The sequence below is a fragment of the Leiobunum rupestre genome, chromosome 8 (genome assembly GCF_980474605.1).
Source record: "Leiobunum rupestre chromosome 8, qqLeiRupe1.1.hap1, whole genome shotgun sequence".
NCBI lineage: Eukaryota > Metazoa > Arthropoda > Arachnida > Opiliones > Sclerosomatidae > Leiobunum > Leiobunum rupestre.
The window spans coordinates 59,675,703-59,692,630 of NC_143391.1; the positions used below are offsets into that span (position 1 = coordinate 59,675,703).

The 16,928-nt window shown below is 35.9% G+C and overlaps 1 protein-coding gene across 1 annotated transcript in view; it reads right to left on the reverse strand.

The window, feature by feature from the left end:
* Positions 1 to 2,449: 2,449 nt before the first annotated feature.
* The window catches only part of LOC149933809 (failed axon connections homolog), a 28,108-nt gene continuing 13,629 nt past the window's right edge, over positions 2,450 to 16,928 (reverse strand). Inside the window, exons 3-7 of the mRNA XM_090155815.1 lie at positions 16,308 to 16,446; positions 14,626 to 14,822; positions 12,361 to 12,572; positions 9,464 to 9,580; positions 2,450 to 2,723 (exon numbers count right to left, since the gene is read on the reverse strand). Of these exons, the coding sequence (XP_090011941.1) occupies positions 2,635 to 2,723; positions 9,464 to 9,580; positions 12,361 to 12,572; positions 14,626 to 14,822; positions 16,308 to 16,446 (754 nt within the window). The 3' untranslated portion in view covers positions 2,450 to 2,634. The remainder of the gene's footprint in view (positions 2,724 to 9,463; positions 9,581 to 12,360; positions 12,573 to 14,625; positions 14,823 to 16,307; positions 16,447 to 16,928) is intronic.

Below are 16,928 nucleotides of genomic sequence, written 5' to 3' on the forward strand. Positions count from 1 at the left end.
AAGTAATTAAATTAAAGAAACTGTTCAAAATGACCGCCTTGGGCTCTGAAACAGGCATGAGCCCGTTGTACGAAAGACTTTTGAACCCGTTCGAAGAATCTGGGTTTGTGAAGAATAGTGTCACAAGCGTAAATTATTCTTTGGCGAAGGTCATCAATGTCGTGGACTTCAGTTTTGTACACGAGGTCCTTGAGTGGTCCCCCAAAAAAATCGGGATAATATAAATCCGGGGAGCGAGCCGGCCAAGGAACTGAGCCCCCTCGACTAATACACCGCAAAAGAAATGTCCTACCAAGGTGGTCCCTTACTTGCCTGCTGAAATGTAGTGGAGCTCCATCGTGCAAAAACCACATTTGCGCCCGCGTTGCTAATGGCACGTGATCCCATAACTCAATCCGCCTCACCATTTAACTGAGGTGGAAGAAAGAGAAGTCCAACTAAATGGTCACCCACAATGCCACATCAGACATTTACGCTAAATTGCTCTTGCTTTGATCTAACAGTAGTCGCGTGGGGGTTTATTGGGATTCACTGTTGACTGTTATGTAGATTTATTATTCCGGCACAGGATCTACAGCAACTCTATCCACAAGCCATTGACAAAAGGCCCGTATAGGCCTTGTTCGTTAAGTGATTGAACTTTAAGAAGATGGTAAGGGTGATATTGATGGGCTTAAATATTTACAAGAGGAAACAATCTCCGCTATGTAGTCCCTTATACTTTGGTTCAAATATGTCTTAATTTAAAGCGTGACTGCTGAGATGATCGAATAAAATTATTTATGTAGTGCCCTCGATTTTCACGGTTCAATTTTTTGTTAAAAATAACAATTGTGTTCAAAATCGACGACTGTATCTATAACTATAAGTCTTAAAGTTTATCCTTTTATGTATTTGTTTATTTGTATGTCATCTATAACTATACGTCTTAAAGTTTGTCCTTTTATTTATTTATTTGTATGTCATGTTCCTAAAAACTCGAGAACGGTTAGCTCTAGAGCTTTGAAATTTTAACTCAATGTTCAGGGCCTGATTTCCAATAATTCCAAATACCCGACATGGTTATTAATCATATTCAATATTATTTTTGTTTCACTCGACTTTGGACTTTCGCCTCTTTGCTTCCCTTACCTCCTCTCTTGAGTTCCTTGCGCCCGTCCCGACCTTTTAACTTTTTTAACGGGTTAGTGCGAAATTCGTAGAAGAGGAGTTAGTGTGAAAGAAAGGGACTTCGTAGAAGGGGAGGTTTAGTTGCGATTTTTAAGTAGTTCATTTTGCTACGCGTGTTGCGTGTGCTACGTTTTTGCTACGCGTGTTTATTAATTTATTTATTACTATGAATTATGAATAACAACTGCAAAGCCAAAGGCTGGGTTATATGCAGAAGAACAGAATATAAACCAGCCTTTGGCTTTGCAGTTGTTGCGTGTGTGACGAGTTTGCTACGTGCCATGACGAGTTTGCTACAGCGTTTACCTTTCTTACCTACAGATCTAATTAATTAAAACTAAGACCCCGGGCGAAGCCGGGCATTAAATCTAGTATTCATATATAACAGTTAACCGATCACAGAGTTTAAGTCTTCAGCCGTCCTGAGCGAAAATGATTTTAGAGGCCCTATTAATATTAAATTTTCAGTTTACAAGACACAGAAAAAAAATTATATTTATAAACATTTTTTAAATTCAAGGATGTTATAGGACTATATATGCTATTTCATTTACATTTAAAAATAAAATTTATATTTAGTGAAATAAATCTGATTTTCAGTTAAAAAAAGTAACCATTATATCACAAAACATTATACTACTAGCTAACCATGTTAACAATAACAAAAGTATACCCTTTTGGTGATTGCACTAAAAATAAAGGTTTATACTCTTAAACGCGCCTTCCCAATCGACCGCCATTACCTTACAGTCTACGGGGAGGGTGATGAAAAAACCGGTTTTGGGGGGATGAAATTTCAGCGGTAGAGGGCTTGCTCGTTGGTTGTCTGTACGATAATGGCGACGCCCAGTAAACGTTTATTAAAAGAGTGTATAGGACATTTTCGAAAATAAAGGTTTTTATAGGAACCTTAAGACCTCTGGTGGCCCTGGTAGAACACACTAAAAGTAAATTGATGATAGAGAAGTAAAACTAAAGATGAGTAAAATTACATCTGCTGGATTAGCCGGCTTAGGTTTTTATACATAGAAGACGACGGTATATAAAATATTTTTCATTAAATGGTGTTTAAGTGAAGGCCCTAAGAACATTCTTTAATACATATACATTTTTAGCGGCCCGTGGCTTTCGTCCAATTTTCCAACCCCTAAGCACGGCCCTAACACTTTGTGATTAAAAAGCAGAAGGAACTTACACTACGAAGCTACCGGAAGCTAATGCTTCTTACGTAACTGACTGCATTCAAGGTTAGGATTTCAATAAACTCGGCAAGATAAAATACTATTAAAGCATTTAATTTAGTTCAGTCTTATACAAAAAATAGTGAAAATATGTAATGTAAAAAACAATAGCAGCCAAAACTCTGTTAACCTTCTGAAATCCCTTTAAGGAAGGAGTACATAATTCAAGACATCCAAGGCGAAAGCTCAAAATACCAATTGTAAATAGGTATACAGGTAGCAGCTACTTTTTGGGGTACAAACACTGATCCCAGTCAGGCCACACTTCAGCTTTCATTCTTAAGCAGTATTGCTTCAAATTTGGACAGTCACCTAGAAAACCACGAAAATATAATTCCATTAATACGAATGAACGAAAAGAGCTTAAATCAGGTAACACTAGCCTAAGTCTATAACTATTTCAATAAATAAGTCAGTTACTTCAAATAAATAAGAATATAATTAATTTTATATCAAAAAAATAAGCGCCTCTAGCAGGAAATATACAGAACTTCCACCCAAATTATCCGCAGGTTCTACTTCTCAGCATGGCTCTCTACGCTATGACACTAACATTACACTTATAAGGCCTAAGTCCATAAAATATCTTGCCTTTCTAGAAAGAGAAAGGCGCTCAAAATCACTCCCGATATAATACCCCTGAAAATATTCACCCACTAACAGAAACATTTCCCCGACTAAAGGTTAACTCTTATATCATCAAATTTAAAAAAAAGGGTGAATACCAACACATCACCGCACGTCCGTTTTCTTAAATATAAATATTATTTTGCGGAATTAAAAATTAGAGAAAATATAAATTGGTAAAGTAGGATACACGAAATTAATATTAGTACCATTTCAGCTAGTACGATTTCACTAGGTACAATTCCATATGGCGCAGTCGTGATTATTTAGAACTGGGGTGGTGGGTGCCGCTCACCCCCGCGCTCAATGGGGTTTTTTTTTTTAATATCCAATGGGTTTCAATTTTAAAATAACCAGAATGGGAACCCCAAGTTGGTTGTTAGAGTATGGTCAAATTCCCCTCCTTTAAAGACCACTATCCATAATACAGTTTTTGTGATGTGTCGTTGCGTGCTCTACGTTACCACGAAAATTCGCGGCCGAGGTAAAAACACGCAATTTTCTAACTTCTCAAAAAATTAAAATACTTATACATAAATTTTTTGCAAAATATTTCTTGTAATCACCATGGTGTAACTAGTCAGAAACAATGGTTTTAGGGAAAGTTAGTTACATTCTATGCATGGTTTTGGTATAAAGATATATGCACACATTTAACTCCCATCGTACCGGTCGGTACTCCGTAAAAATTAAGAGAAAATAAACCTAATAGCTATGGGTTAACCAATTCCGCTCAGAGAAAATTTAAGACACTGCCGATTCCGCTCCAAAATTTGGCTCTTTTCTATGAACTCTTCTAATTCCGCTAAACACACCCTTCCGATTCCGCTTAGTCTTTAAGTCTGGCCCTGCTGCACTGAACGAAGAATTCATCGCACTTTACCAGCGTAAAAAATCTTCAAACCATTCTTTATTAAAAGTCTTCATTTCGATTTTTAAATACCAACGACTGAGCTAACAACTCGAGAGAGTGAGTATAAAAGACTTAATTATAGTCAAACAAATTAAAATAAAATTACAAATACAATTTTCATGAGTGCATATATATATATATTAAAACTAAAACTGAAATTAAACAAATACCTTAACAGTATAAGAGGATAATCAAAAAATTCTAACTAAGAATTATTAATGTTTACAAATAATTGACGGATGTAAATAAATAAATTTTCGTAATATTGCATTAAAACACACAATATCATAGGAAGTAAGCGCGAATTAAACGGAAAGCAATTTGATATTATAGTTATTTTTCCAACTCAGTTAAGTTAACACACCATGTATTTAAGTCAATTTTATCATTCTCGCCCATGTCAGGGCTAATTTATGCGAGAAATGAACCTTCTACGGAAGCGATTGAATAGGAGCCTAGAACTTATTTGTGGTGTTTGATTTGCCAAATTGGCATGGCCATTTCGCAATGCGGTTCTGTAGAGGGTGTATTTAAGCAGTACGTAGGCGAGGTTGCAAACGCGATGAGGGCGGAAATCGGGGACTAAAAATCAGTAATGATAAGGGGCCGTGGGAGTGTGGTCACAATTTAGATAAAAAAAATTTGAACGTTGATCAGAATGGTCGTGACAATCGGGCAAGCATAAAACATGTGGAGAGCGTCACCAGCCGCTGGAGCGAGGCGACAGTCCCGAGTTAGTTGAGTGTCCGGGTTAAATTGGTATAAGCGGGTGGGAACTGGAAGAGCATCGGGAAGTAGACGCCATAGGGTGGAATTATCATGATGCCCGAAAGAGGACTGACTGTGTTGACGCTTCAAAATTTGTAGTATTTTGGAGCAGTGAGGTCAGGCGGAACGAGAGGACGAGGGAACTCGAACGCAAGGCGGATAATATGAGATACGGGATAAGCCGATCCCCGAAAGATGCAGTCGTGTTGGTAAAGGACCATCGCCGGGGAAAGAGAGTAACCAAAAACATGGTCATCTCGAACACCACGATCGTCGAAAACGTCGAGAAAGGCGTCAAGGACACCCTTTTGTAAGGCACGGAACGCTATCAGTATCAAGCGAGAAACGGATTCCGGTGAAGACACGAGATCGGGAAGGCGATGCCACCAAAGGGAAACCGGATCAAGGTCTATGACGGAGGAAATTTCGTCACGGATGAAACGATTAAAAAAGTTCCTAAGAACCGAGTTTTTTCTCAGTCCGTGATACCAGGGTTATCAAACAATCAGGGCCTCCATGTCAACGTTATTAAGAGAAATTTTGAACTTTAGAGCAGCTAGGTTTTCAGAAAGCGAATTATAAAATGGAGAATGACAATGGCGAGGTTTATTAGTAAGGAAATGCTGAGAAAGCGAATACGAAAAATCGTGGACGAATGCGGAAGCGTTAATATGGTTAGGTTGAGTAGGTGCAATCATCAAAAGCTAACCGACACTGGCGACGAGAAAGCTACGAACTTTGTCAGCGATCGAAACGAGTCTTAAGCCTCCAAGAAGACCATGTTCTCACCCAACGAACCTTATCCCAAACAAAAGTCTCAAGAGCGGATTGACAACTGTTGACAGAATCCAGCGGATGATTCAATACTTTGAGCTTATGCCACAAGACACTGGCCGCCAATTGATTGGCGATGTTAACACGGACGTATATAGAACCTTGGGGCTCAATGTGCATCCATCGAACGAGGACACGGTGAAAGGCCTCTTTAAGTTCCGTCCAATTTTGGGAAATAACTGACGGGCTGTGACCGAGATGGACTTCGTGGAATTTGCAGCCTTCAGAAGACCAAACAAAACCCAGCGGATAATCCATACGACCACACTAACTACCACACCAGAGACCGCCAGTTTTTTCAAGTTATTAACATTCACTCCAGAATGGACGCAGAAAATATCCAGGCAAGTTCTCAAAACCTGGAATTCGGTGTCTTCTCGAAAAAACCGGTAAGATCATCAACGTACGTACCATTAGTTAATCGTCGGTGAGGAGTTAATTAGTTGGGACGAGCGAGCTCAGAGTCAAGGAGACGAAGGAGCGGCTCGATTGCAATAGAGAATAAAGCGCCAGACAGAGGACAGCCTTGGCGAATTCCACGGTTGAAATTAACGGAAGGGGTCAGCGAATTATTAATTTTAAGATGAAAAGACGAATTGGAATAAAGTAAGGCAATATAGCTGGAGATTTCCGGAGATAAACCGAAAGCGCGAAGAGCGATGAAAAGGTAATCGTGATGAATGGAATCGAAGGCTTTCTCATAGTCAATGTTTACGAAAGCAAGGGGCTCTTCATTAACGTCAGCGAGTTCAATGAGAGGACCCCAGTTGCGAAGATAGCGAGGATCTCCCTTCTTTGGCAAAATACACATGACGGACTTCGAGGAAACGTTTATGAAGGGGCAATTTTTCGAGTCTTTAAGGATTTCTCGATAGACTAGGAACAGGGCCCGACCCAAGTCATCCCAAAATTGTACGTACAACTCGGACGGGAGGCCATCTAAGCCAACGATCGAGGGCTTCATCGAGGGTACAATTGAAATCGTCGTTCAAAATATCGGATTCACCGGAAGGTAGGGATTCTATTCGATTCGATAAATGTTTTAAAACGTCTGACGCGGCTTAGACGGAATATAGATAGAAAATACGCGAGTAAAATTTTGAGGGGTAAATTGAAATCGAATATATATTAAATAACTCCAGCAAATTTTGACGTCACGAACGTAAGAGCGACAATGAGGCTTAATACCGATGGAAACACCGGAGCCAGATTAAGAAGCAAACGCGTGATCGAATACGGCCAGTGTTTCCAGAGGTAAGACTCGCCAAAACCGCTCGTAACATTAGTTTCTTGATAATTTTTAATAAAAAGGCGGGCTAGAAGTATTGGTTTTGGCAGTGCCAATTAAAGAATAAATAGAAAACATTAATAAAAATAAAAAAAGTAAAAAAGCGCGTAACAATGGAGAGCCGAAATTAAATTTAGAGAGGTCAAGGAACTAAAGAATTACCGAAAATACATAAAACGTCCAAGAAAATACTTCGACGATCCCTATTCGTTCTGGAGTTCCCAGGGAATTCGTCTTTCCCACTAATAGACTGCTTGTTTTGAAATTTGAGGCAGTGGACTTTTTCGGAAAGTTCCGTCATTCTTCCTGATGTCATTAAGTTGTTTTAGTAGTGCGACTGGAGGGATGGGTCGGATAGTGGGGCAGTCTTGATCAAGCTGATTGGAGTTAGAGTCGAGGAAGTCTTCTAAGTCATTTTGGGAGGCCACCCTAGAGTACGACGACGCCGATTTTCGCGACATCGCTTTCGTGCTGCACGACGGGGATTTTGCTCGCAGGACCGGACAATTCTGGTTGAGGGCGGGCAATTGACGTTTATTCTTATTAAGCACGGTAAAGCCTGGAAGGTGTGCTTTAGCTAGAGAGCAAATGGGAGATTTAAAGATGCTTATGTTGTCATCGCGATTTTCAAAGAGCGGCATGATAGGAGTCATGTCGAGGTCGGGAATTGGATATTCGAAATCACTTTGGTCAGTCATCGGAACATCCTTCGATGATTCGTTTACGATTTCGTTTTAGAAACGGTTTCAAGCGTATCGGGCACGGAGGCGGTAGCGTTGTTAGAAATTTCCGGGTAAGGGATGCGTCATGGACACTGGCCACGTGTGTGACCTGGTTCTGGCCAGTTGTGACATTTTATCTCGGTAGAAACCAAAAAGGTATAGGGAACGTCATCAAGATCCATAATTACTCTTTCGGGTGGATTTTCTCGGGCTTTAAAGGTTGGAAATTTAATCATGACCTGCCTGCGAAAACTTTGCAAGGCAGAAAATTCCGGATCGGCGAAAGATAACCGGAGTTTTTATTGGGGCTACAACTGTTATATGCCGACATTAGGTCTCAGAGGTCGGCCTTCTCGAAATGGGAAGGAACGTCGTCCGATCGGGTAGCACTGGAAAAGTGTTTTGTTATGCTTGAGAATGACGTTGGTGATCACATCAGTGGCCCAAGACGGGTTTGAGAGGAATAACTCAAAAGTACCTAGTACCCTTCCAATCGAATAGATTTGAGCCGGATTATTACCTATTTTGAAAGCATCCATGAATTCACTGTTCGAGTACAGATATATCGACAAGTCAATAAGAATCCCGTGCGAGGCGGTGATTTTATTATTGAATTCGCTGGGATCGTGTGGTCTGGATCTGTAGAATTTCTTTGATTGGTTCTGCCGAGCGTGGTTTAAGTTGGGTTGTTGGTTGACATTTCTGGTAGTTACACTGGTATACCACGGCCTGGTTGATTTATTTGGTTGTCGAGTAGGGTTAAAAGTTTCGAGTTGAATGTCGGACCGCGAGATTCGAAAATAAATTCCGAACGCGTTTCAAAAGGCACACGGGCCTATAACTGATTTTCGTCGAACCAAACAACGGTTCTTAAACCGAAAATATCGGTCAAATCGAAAAAATAACTTAGATTCGATAGCAGTATTTTTCACGCTTCAAATAGTACAAAAATCACCGCCGTTATGGACAATTTAACTTTATAAATACCTTAAAAACACGGAGCGTGGTATAACACGTCTAGAGGGGCGGGCGATATTTTCTAGTCTTCAGTGGGAGGGGGCGATATTTTCAAGTCTCCGTTGAGAAAAGTCGCGGATTCCATATATGTATCTTTCCTATGTTCCATCGAAACTAACATAACATTTAGCAAATTATTGACTTTAATGACTAAGCATAAGTGTATAATATGTCTCTTATGAGAGAAGGAAGGGCCAAGTAATTTTAATAAAATAAAAATGTTTTTCTATATAAAAGTTTAGTTTTAATAACATTTCAATATGGTAGCAAAGTCAGGTTTATCAAATTTGAAGAGCATTCATTGAGGCTTATTTATCAAATGTAACATCTTAAATGTTACAATTGTAAAATAAGTTTTTTAAGGTTTTGTAAATAATAAAACTTCTTAATGCTATGTTAGGAGTAAGTTCTCATAAGAGAAAGATAAATACAGTATCCCACGAAGCATAATGATAAAAAACTGTACCAAAATGAAGAACTAAACTTCAATAAAAAATTTACAGGATAAAATAGGCTAGAAAACCTTCCTTACCACGACGTTCTCCTCTTTGGCCAAACAAGAAAAACGTACCATGAATGAATTATTTAATACTTGGAGATAATCAATATGTTGAGATGATTTAAAGTATTTTATAAAAGTCCACCTCACTCTTCCAGTATGCTCCTAATAAAAGTCAATGAAATGGGCCCCATATGTCACTGCCTTTACTAACACAATTGTGATATTTAAAGTAAGACCACCTCAGATGTTCCATACCCCTCTAGTGATAGGGGGAAAATTTAATCATGGTACTCGTGGATCATATCAAGCCAGTTATTTCCGATAAGTATAAATAAATACACTCTGGGCTCTACAAAACAGTTACATAAAAAATATATATACTTTTAAGATATTCTTCAAGGGCTGTTCCTGGTAGTGTCCACATTATCTGTGCCAACATCCCAAACACAGCACAGTCAACTTCGGATGGTTTATCTCCAAATAAAAACTTCTTGTCACCTAAATACCATTAATTTACATTATAAACAATGTAATATATTCGTATTTTCACATGCAAAAACCCCTTCACCAAAAGTCTATAAATAGGGATACCTAATAATTTTGACAGCGCTAATAAATCTTTTTTGCCCATGTCCCTCACTTGGGCTTCAGTGTGCCTGCCAATGCCATGCATATAAGCTTGTCTTTGTATTCTGAATGGTATGAAGAGTCGCAAAGCGTACTTTAAAGGCAAAGGTCCTCGAACCACTTTCATGAGACATTTACAGCCATCATAAATATAACGATAAAGCACTAAAGCCCTTAAAATATAAAATAAAATAAAAAAAATTTAATAGCATAAATATACAACTAGTACTGTACTATTCCACTACCAATAGATAAAGTGGAGAGCTTGTAATTGAATACCTAGAGGTGGAATTCTTGATCAAGCAGTTATTAAAATTAATTATAGCTCACCTGAGCGCAAGAAAAATTCTACATAATACCACTACAAATAATAAAAGAACTGATATCACAGATTCATTTGGAAATGTTAAGGCACTTAAACTGAAAAATAGAACATCGGTCAGGTTCTTTCTACACAACATTGGGTGTCCAAAGGCCAGTTAATTCGTGGTTTTAATAGTCCAATAGCAATTGCTTTGGGACATTAACACCAAGCTCACAGGTTTGATTCCACCTTTAGTTATTATTATTATTATTATTTCATGATAAAATTTGGGCAAAATTGAACTACAGCGGCCTCATGTAATTTTGCTTTTTTTGGAGGGGAATGTAGCACTTGACGCGTAGATTACGAAACTTATTTTTTTGGGCCGCAAATGATAATTTTTTTAATTAACTTAATTTTAAAATAGTAGTAATTTTAGGGAATAACCGTTTTTTGGTAATTTTTTTGACGGATAATGTAGCACTTGACGCGTAGATTACGAAACTATTTTTTTGGGCCCCCAAATGATTATTTTTTTAATTAACTTAATTTTAAAAAATAGTCATTTTAGGGGATTAGTAACGTTTTTCTAAAAAATAGTTCCGTCGTGTATCCGTCAACACAACTTTTCTGACGCACCCCAGCCCCATTCCGAGCATTGACGGTGGGCCTTCTGTAATCGTACCTAGTGGCATCGTAATTAGTGAAATCGTATCAACTTAAATAGTAACTCCCCGTATTGGCGCCTGACGGCGCCACGCACTGGCTTCGCTCAAGCGCTGGGGGCGCGCGGCGCCTACCCAACCCCATACTAAAAAAAGCGATGGGCCATCTATAACGCGACCTAGAGGACAGTACCAAGGCTTACGCATCAAGTACATACTTTTAATATCAACCTGAAATAAGCGTTTGTGGCCCAAAAATACAAAACACCTAGAAAATGAACAAAACCTGTAATTGATTTTATAAAGTACGGGAATATCCCTTTGTGGCCCAAAAATACAAAACACCTAGAAAATGAACAAAAACTGTAATTGATTTTATAAAGTACGGGGAATATCACGTGGAAATTATTAGGACATCGAAACTGTGGGGTCGGCGAACACACGACGGAAATAAGTACAACGAAATTAAAATTTATTAATTATTAATTATTAAAAAATTAAATAATCATTTGCGGCCAAAATAAAAAAATACCCTTGGCGTCTACGTGACAAGGTCTATCAGGCGCAACCACAATTAAAATAAAATTAAATAATCCATGTGAATTTCACTTGAGGTAAATTGCAAAATCCTAAGCCGACAGATTCTAATTGGATTTTGGTAATTTTTTTTCACTGCTCTGTACAATTTGAGAGATTTTAAGATTTAGAAAAAATTCTGAGCATCAAGAAGTTTCTGCCTAGTTCTTTATACTACCATCATGGTTTTGTTTGATATCACCCAAAAGCAGATAAAAGTAAAATTAGCAAAATATTCCTAGGACTAATTAGACAGATATTAAAAAACCACCTTTAGCAATCAAGAAAATGTCATGCTTAAGAACAATTTAAATTTAATTGAGAAGTCCATAAAACATCAAATCAAATGACTAACAAATACGAATCTAAAAATTAGCTAATGTTGACTTTTGCTACTTCTTGTCGAGCACTAAGCCAAACTGGTTACATACAAGCTAATTAAGTTATTAACATCATTTTTAAAGAAAACATGCATGAAATAGTTAAATTTACACCGAAAAATTTCATAAAGTTATTTCAAACTTCAATCAGTGAAAATAGACAAACGAGAATTTATTGTTTATACTTAATGAGAATGACTATGTGAATTGAGACAATCTTTAGAATTTATCCACCTGACAACCAAATTGGGTGGTAAATACTTTCATTAAAACTAACATTTACTAAAGCCTTAGAAATTCATAATACATTTTTCTTTATACCCTCTCCAGAATAGGGAAAACTAGCCCATGATGCCTGGGGATCATTTCAAGATGAGCCTTCTTTTAAAGCATAAATTAATACTATTTTGGTACAAACCAAAATTCCAGCATTATAGCTACCATATTCGAGAACAATTTTTATGAATGAAAAGCTTTTAATGTTCTTTGGTCTAGAGCTTTCTAATGTGGTAGCAGAGCATGATTGCATTAAAGAAAACCAACATTTGAAAGCATAGAAAATTTTAAATTCAGTGGAAATCATTTAAATTAGCAGACTCCAGTTTAAAAACAGAAAATTTAATACGAAGCTCAGATAATGAAAACATGCCCATGCAGAACTGCTTCATTTATGATAGCACTTAGAACTATTACCACAAACAAAGAAAAACTCATAATAAAGCATACCAAGAAACACCGATAAAGATTTCATATCCCGGTGAAGCATTCCCATAATTTCATATTTTGAATGACGACCAATACCATGGTACCAAACTGCCTTCTTAACTCCACGTCGAATATAATTGAAAATAAAGTGGTTCCATGGAAAAGAGAATGCTATCAATTGTTTAATGGCAACTTTCGAGTCTTCCAGAACCCAGCGGTAATAAGCAGCAGCCCTTTGAAAATAGCATTAATCGTAAATAATTTTTCAAAGTAAGAGATATTAGTTATGAAAGACCAGACCAGCAAAACCACTTAGTGATACGTAAAATATATATAAGAAAATTAAGAATTTTGTGTTTCTTTTCATGTTTCATTAAAAACATGATAAACATCATTAATTTTAGGGGCTATAAAACCATTTAAACATCTAAAAATTATCAACCTGATTATGAGGATCACACAAAGGAGGTTTAACAGAAGTGTGACATTTTAAGAATTGGTACCATTAAAATGGCCACTTAATCCTACACAACTACCCAATCAAACTTAATACCAAATATATAGTTATTTAAATATTAATTAATTTTACCCTCTTACTGATCACACTTACTCCCAAAATGAAGGGCGTGTGGGGTTATTGCCCTTACCAAAAAAATAAGTTGGATTTCAGTTTGTATTTAGTTTGTATACACATTATTAGCTGATATTGAGTTGGTATTAAGTAGGCTCAAGTTGTCAGCATATTTCAAGTTACTATTAAAGGGGTAATAAGTTGTTATTCAGTTGGTAGGAAAATACTGCTTTTGCTAAGTTTATAATTAGTTGGTTTTTAGTAGTCAAGAAATTACATAATATTTTTAAGTTGGTTTTTAGATGTTTCCCTAGTAGGATTTAAGTTGCTTTTAAGTAGTTAAGTGTAAATGTTGATTCTGGTTTAGTTGGAAATAAGTTGATTAATAAAGAGGATTTAAGTTATTTTTAAGTAGGCATTTGTCCCAAATACAAACTGAAAACCAAGTTGAAAAACAAGTTGTCCTAAGTGGTTTTTAGCCGACTTATTTTTTGGTAAGGGTGTGATCACGTGAAATCTTTTATCAATCGCAATGAAATTACATACAGAGGTTAAATATGGTGTTCCAATAAAGCTTACTTTTTTGTATAGCTCTAAAATAATATATTTTTAATTAAAAGACCCAGATGCTTATATAGCTAGCTAAAGCTTAACCATTCCTATTTTAGTCTTACAATCCCTTACCAAAAAATAAGTGGTCTAGGAAATACTTTAAGTCTGTATTTGAGACAAATACCAACTTAAAACCAACTAAATACCAACTTAAAACCTACTTAAAACCAACTTACAAATAATATGTCATTTTCTGACCACTAAAAACCAACTTAAAGAAAAAGGCATTTTCCCACCCACTTAAAACCAACTTATTACCAACTTAACTAGTTTACTGAAATATGCTGACCACTTAAAACCAACTTAATATCAACTTAAATGTGAATACCAACTAAATACCAACTAAAAACCAACTTATTTTTTGGTAAGGGAAACCATAAAATATTTTACCAAAATTTAAATTTTGGTAAAATATGTAAGTGTGATCAGTTAATCCATGTTAATTAACATTGATTAACTGATCACACTTACACCACACTGCAAATTTAGAGGTTTTTTCAGATTAAATTTTGTTAACCTCAAATGATTAGCAAAAATAAAATCTTCCCAGCAGACTACAAAATAGAAAAATACGAAACCAGTTAGCCAGTTAGGAAAATTACAACATTTTTTCAACTAAAGGTTTTAAAAACTAAATTTAATTTAAATTAATAATGAAAACATACAAAATGTGTATAATTAAGTATCCATTCATCAATTTAAAGGAATTTCAAGTCTCTTAGCTAACTTGGGCTTTGGGTATTAAGCCTAGCTAGCTGATTATTAAAGAATGACAAATTAATGAATTGGAACCCAATTTAAACAATCGTCCCTTCTGAAGGTACATTATTTCCAAAAAAATCAAGGGTTTTCACTCTTAATTATCATAATAAACATAACCTGGTAGTCATTCAGCCAACAAAACCAAACTACTTGGTTCGCTATACATACAAAGTTGAACGCCACTTTTAAATAAAGCAAAATTGGATCACTAAACTATCTTAATTAAGATAGTTTAGTGATTTTGTTAGCATTGAAAAGAAGCTCTACTTAAAATTGTTAGTTTTAATAATGAAAAAATTTAAAAGTTACGGTACAACAAATAGAACGAAAGATTAGCATACCAGTAGAGGTTGTTTTCCAGCATAATTCGTAATGCATGTCCAACAGCCCTATCAGTGTCTGACAAATTGCTGTCCAAATCAATATTAAATTGCCTGTTTAAATATTCAATTGCAAGTTGCGAATCACAGATATCTTCTCCATTCAACGTAATATATGGGCATTTTCCTTTTGGACCCATTGGATCTTTGAAATCATTCTGAAAGAAAAATTAATTTGCTGTGCGTACACCAAATCTTAGTTCTATATAGCAAGTAATTAAGCACAATTAAGTTTCACATTGAATGTGAATTGATTCATAATTTCTAAACAACAATGAATGGCCTACGTTTTGGGCTAGCAATTACCAAATATTGCAAATCAAAATAACTTGATAATTGCATTCATATATCACATAATTGTAATCAGGCATAAGTATGCCTCAGTTTCATAACATATTTACCAAAAAATTCAATGAGACCTTGTTTCACAGGGAAAATACAATAAGTGAACCCTAAAACTGAAAATTCTTATAATCTTTAATAGCACCATTGAAAACGTTACCATGAAAACTTATCTTGTGATTGCTAGGCATCAGATAGACTAAAGATTTTAATGTCTCTAACACACATGGAATTCTGCGGGTCTTAAAAATTTGCTTCAGTAACCTAATTCCATTTTCTATTCTAATTAACTTCCATTTCCCTGAAATAAAGTTGGTGATGCATTTTCATCACAGAGTTGGAAGTTACATAATTTTTGTCATATCCCATGAACAAGAGCTCATCTATAACAAAATACTTTTGTGGCATACTTACAAGTGATTATGTTAAATATGTTCCTATAGAATGATGTAATATTTACCCTTAAATGACTAATGATTTCACAATTTCCAAGTAAAAAAAATATTTATCAAGTACAGTGAAAACAGATGGTTTTACAAAGGAAAGCTGATTTAATAAATGGATGAGTGGAAAAAGTTTGAGAAAATTTTTAAAAGCTATGAAAATTTTTAAAAGCTATGAAAATTTTTTAATCTGCACATAATATATTAGTCAAAATATACATTAAAAACATGTAATGACAGCTTGAAAAGTACAAAAAGTCCAGAAAATGGAGGAACTGCACTGCCGTGCAAAGCACAAAAGCATTAACGACCAAATTTTCGATTTACAGATTTTGGTTTTATTTCTCCTTATTTTATACGTTAAATTCAATTTTGAACTAATTTTCGAATTTAAAATTTTTGTTCTTAGAGAAATGACTTGTTTCAAAACGCATTATTTTAGGTTTTTGCATTATTTTCAAACCAAAAACGCATTAATGTGTTTATTTTCTTTAAAAGTCAAATCAAAACACATTTGTTTCGCGTTTTAAGACATAGTTTTAATGATATTTCTGAAATATCGTTTGGCCTGTAAATTGTTTAGTACCAGAATATAATTTGAGTTGAAAAATCCAAGTCTACTATATAAACTTGAAAGAAGTAAGTTGGGGTATCTTAAGGCAAAGAAAGTTTGAATTTCGCGGGTTTTCTCCATATTTTGGTTTTGGTTGTTAATGCTTTTGTGCTTTGCACGGCAGTGCACTGTATAGGTTATTCAAGGAACTGGACTCTACAACGAACAGTCCAGTTAACTAATGGGCGATTGTCTTTGGTATTAGTTAATGTACTTTTGATGCGGGTTCTGGTTAGAGGACTTACTTCATAAGAAATGTTGGATAGCCTGAGGTAGGTTTCCATTTTCAGTACAAAGGGCGAAAGATTAGGAACAGTAGCCGATCGAGGAAACTGATGAAGAATTACCACATCAGGTTTTCTCAGGCTATATTCTACTCTTTTCCTGGAAAAAAATGTATTTCCTTAAAACAGCATTTTTGTTGGAGGAAATAGCTAATACTACTTCCTATTACTATGGTAAAACCAATTAAGTGGGATTTCCATGAAAACTTGTAGAGGTTAACAGTAATAATTAGTGTAGGGAGCTGTTGGCTCTCTAGGCACTGCAAATAGATAAAAAAAATATTTCATACTCCCATCCATGGTAGTGTTTGTACGAGGTCCAAATAGAGTCGGGGTCAGTGTCGGGGTGGGTCTAACCCTGCGAAAAACAAGTCGGGGTCAGGGTCAGGGTTGGAAAATTCTTTGTATTTATTATGTATAGAAAAATTATAAAAATACCCCAATTTTACTGGTTTAGATTAGATAGTGTATCTTGTGTCAGCCAGCCAGCCTCTGAGCCTAGGGACTATTAGTAATAGATAAGACAGGTAGATGTTAAAATAGAGGTCCATAATGTTTTATTTAAATTATTATTTTTATGCT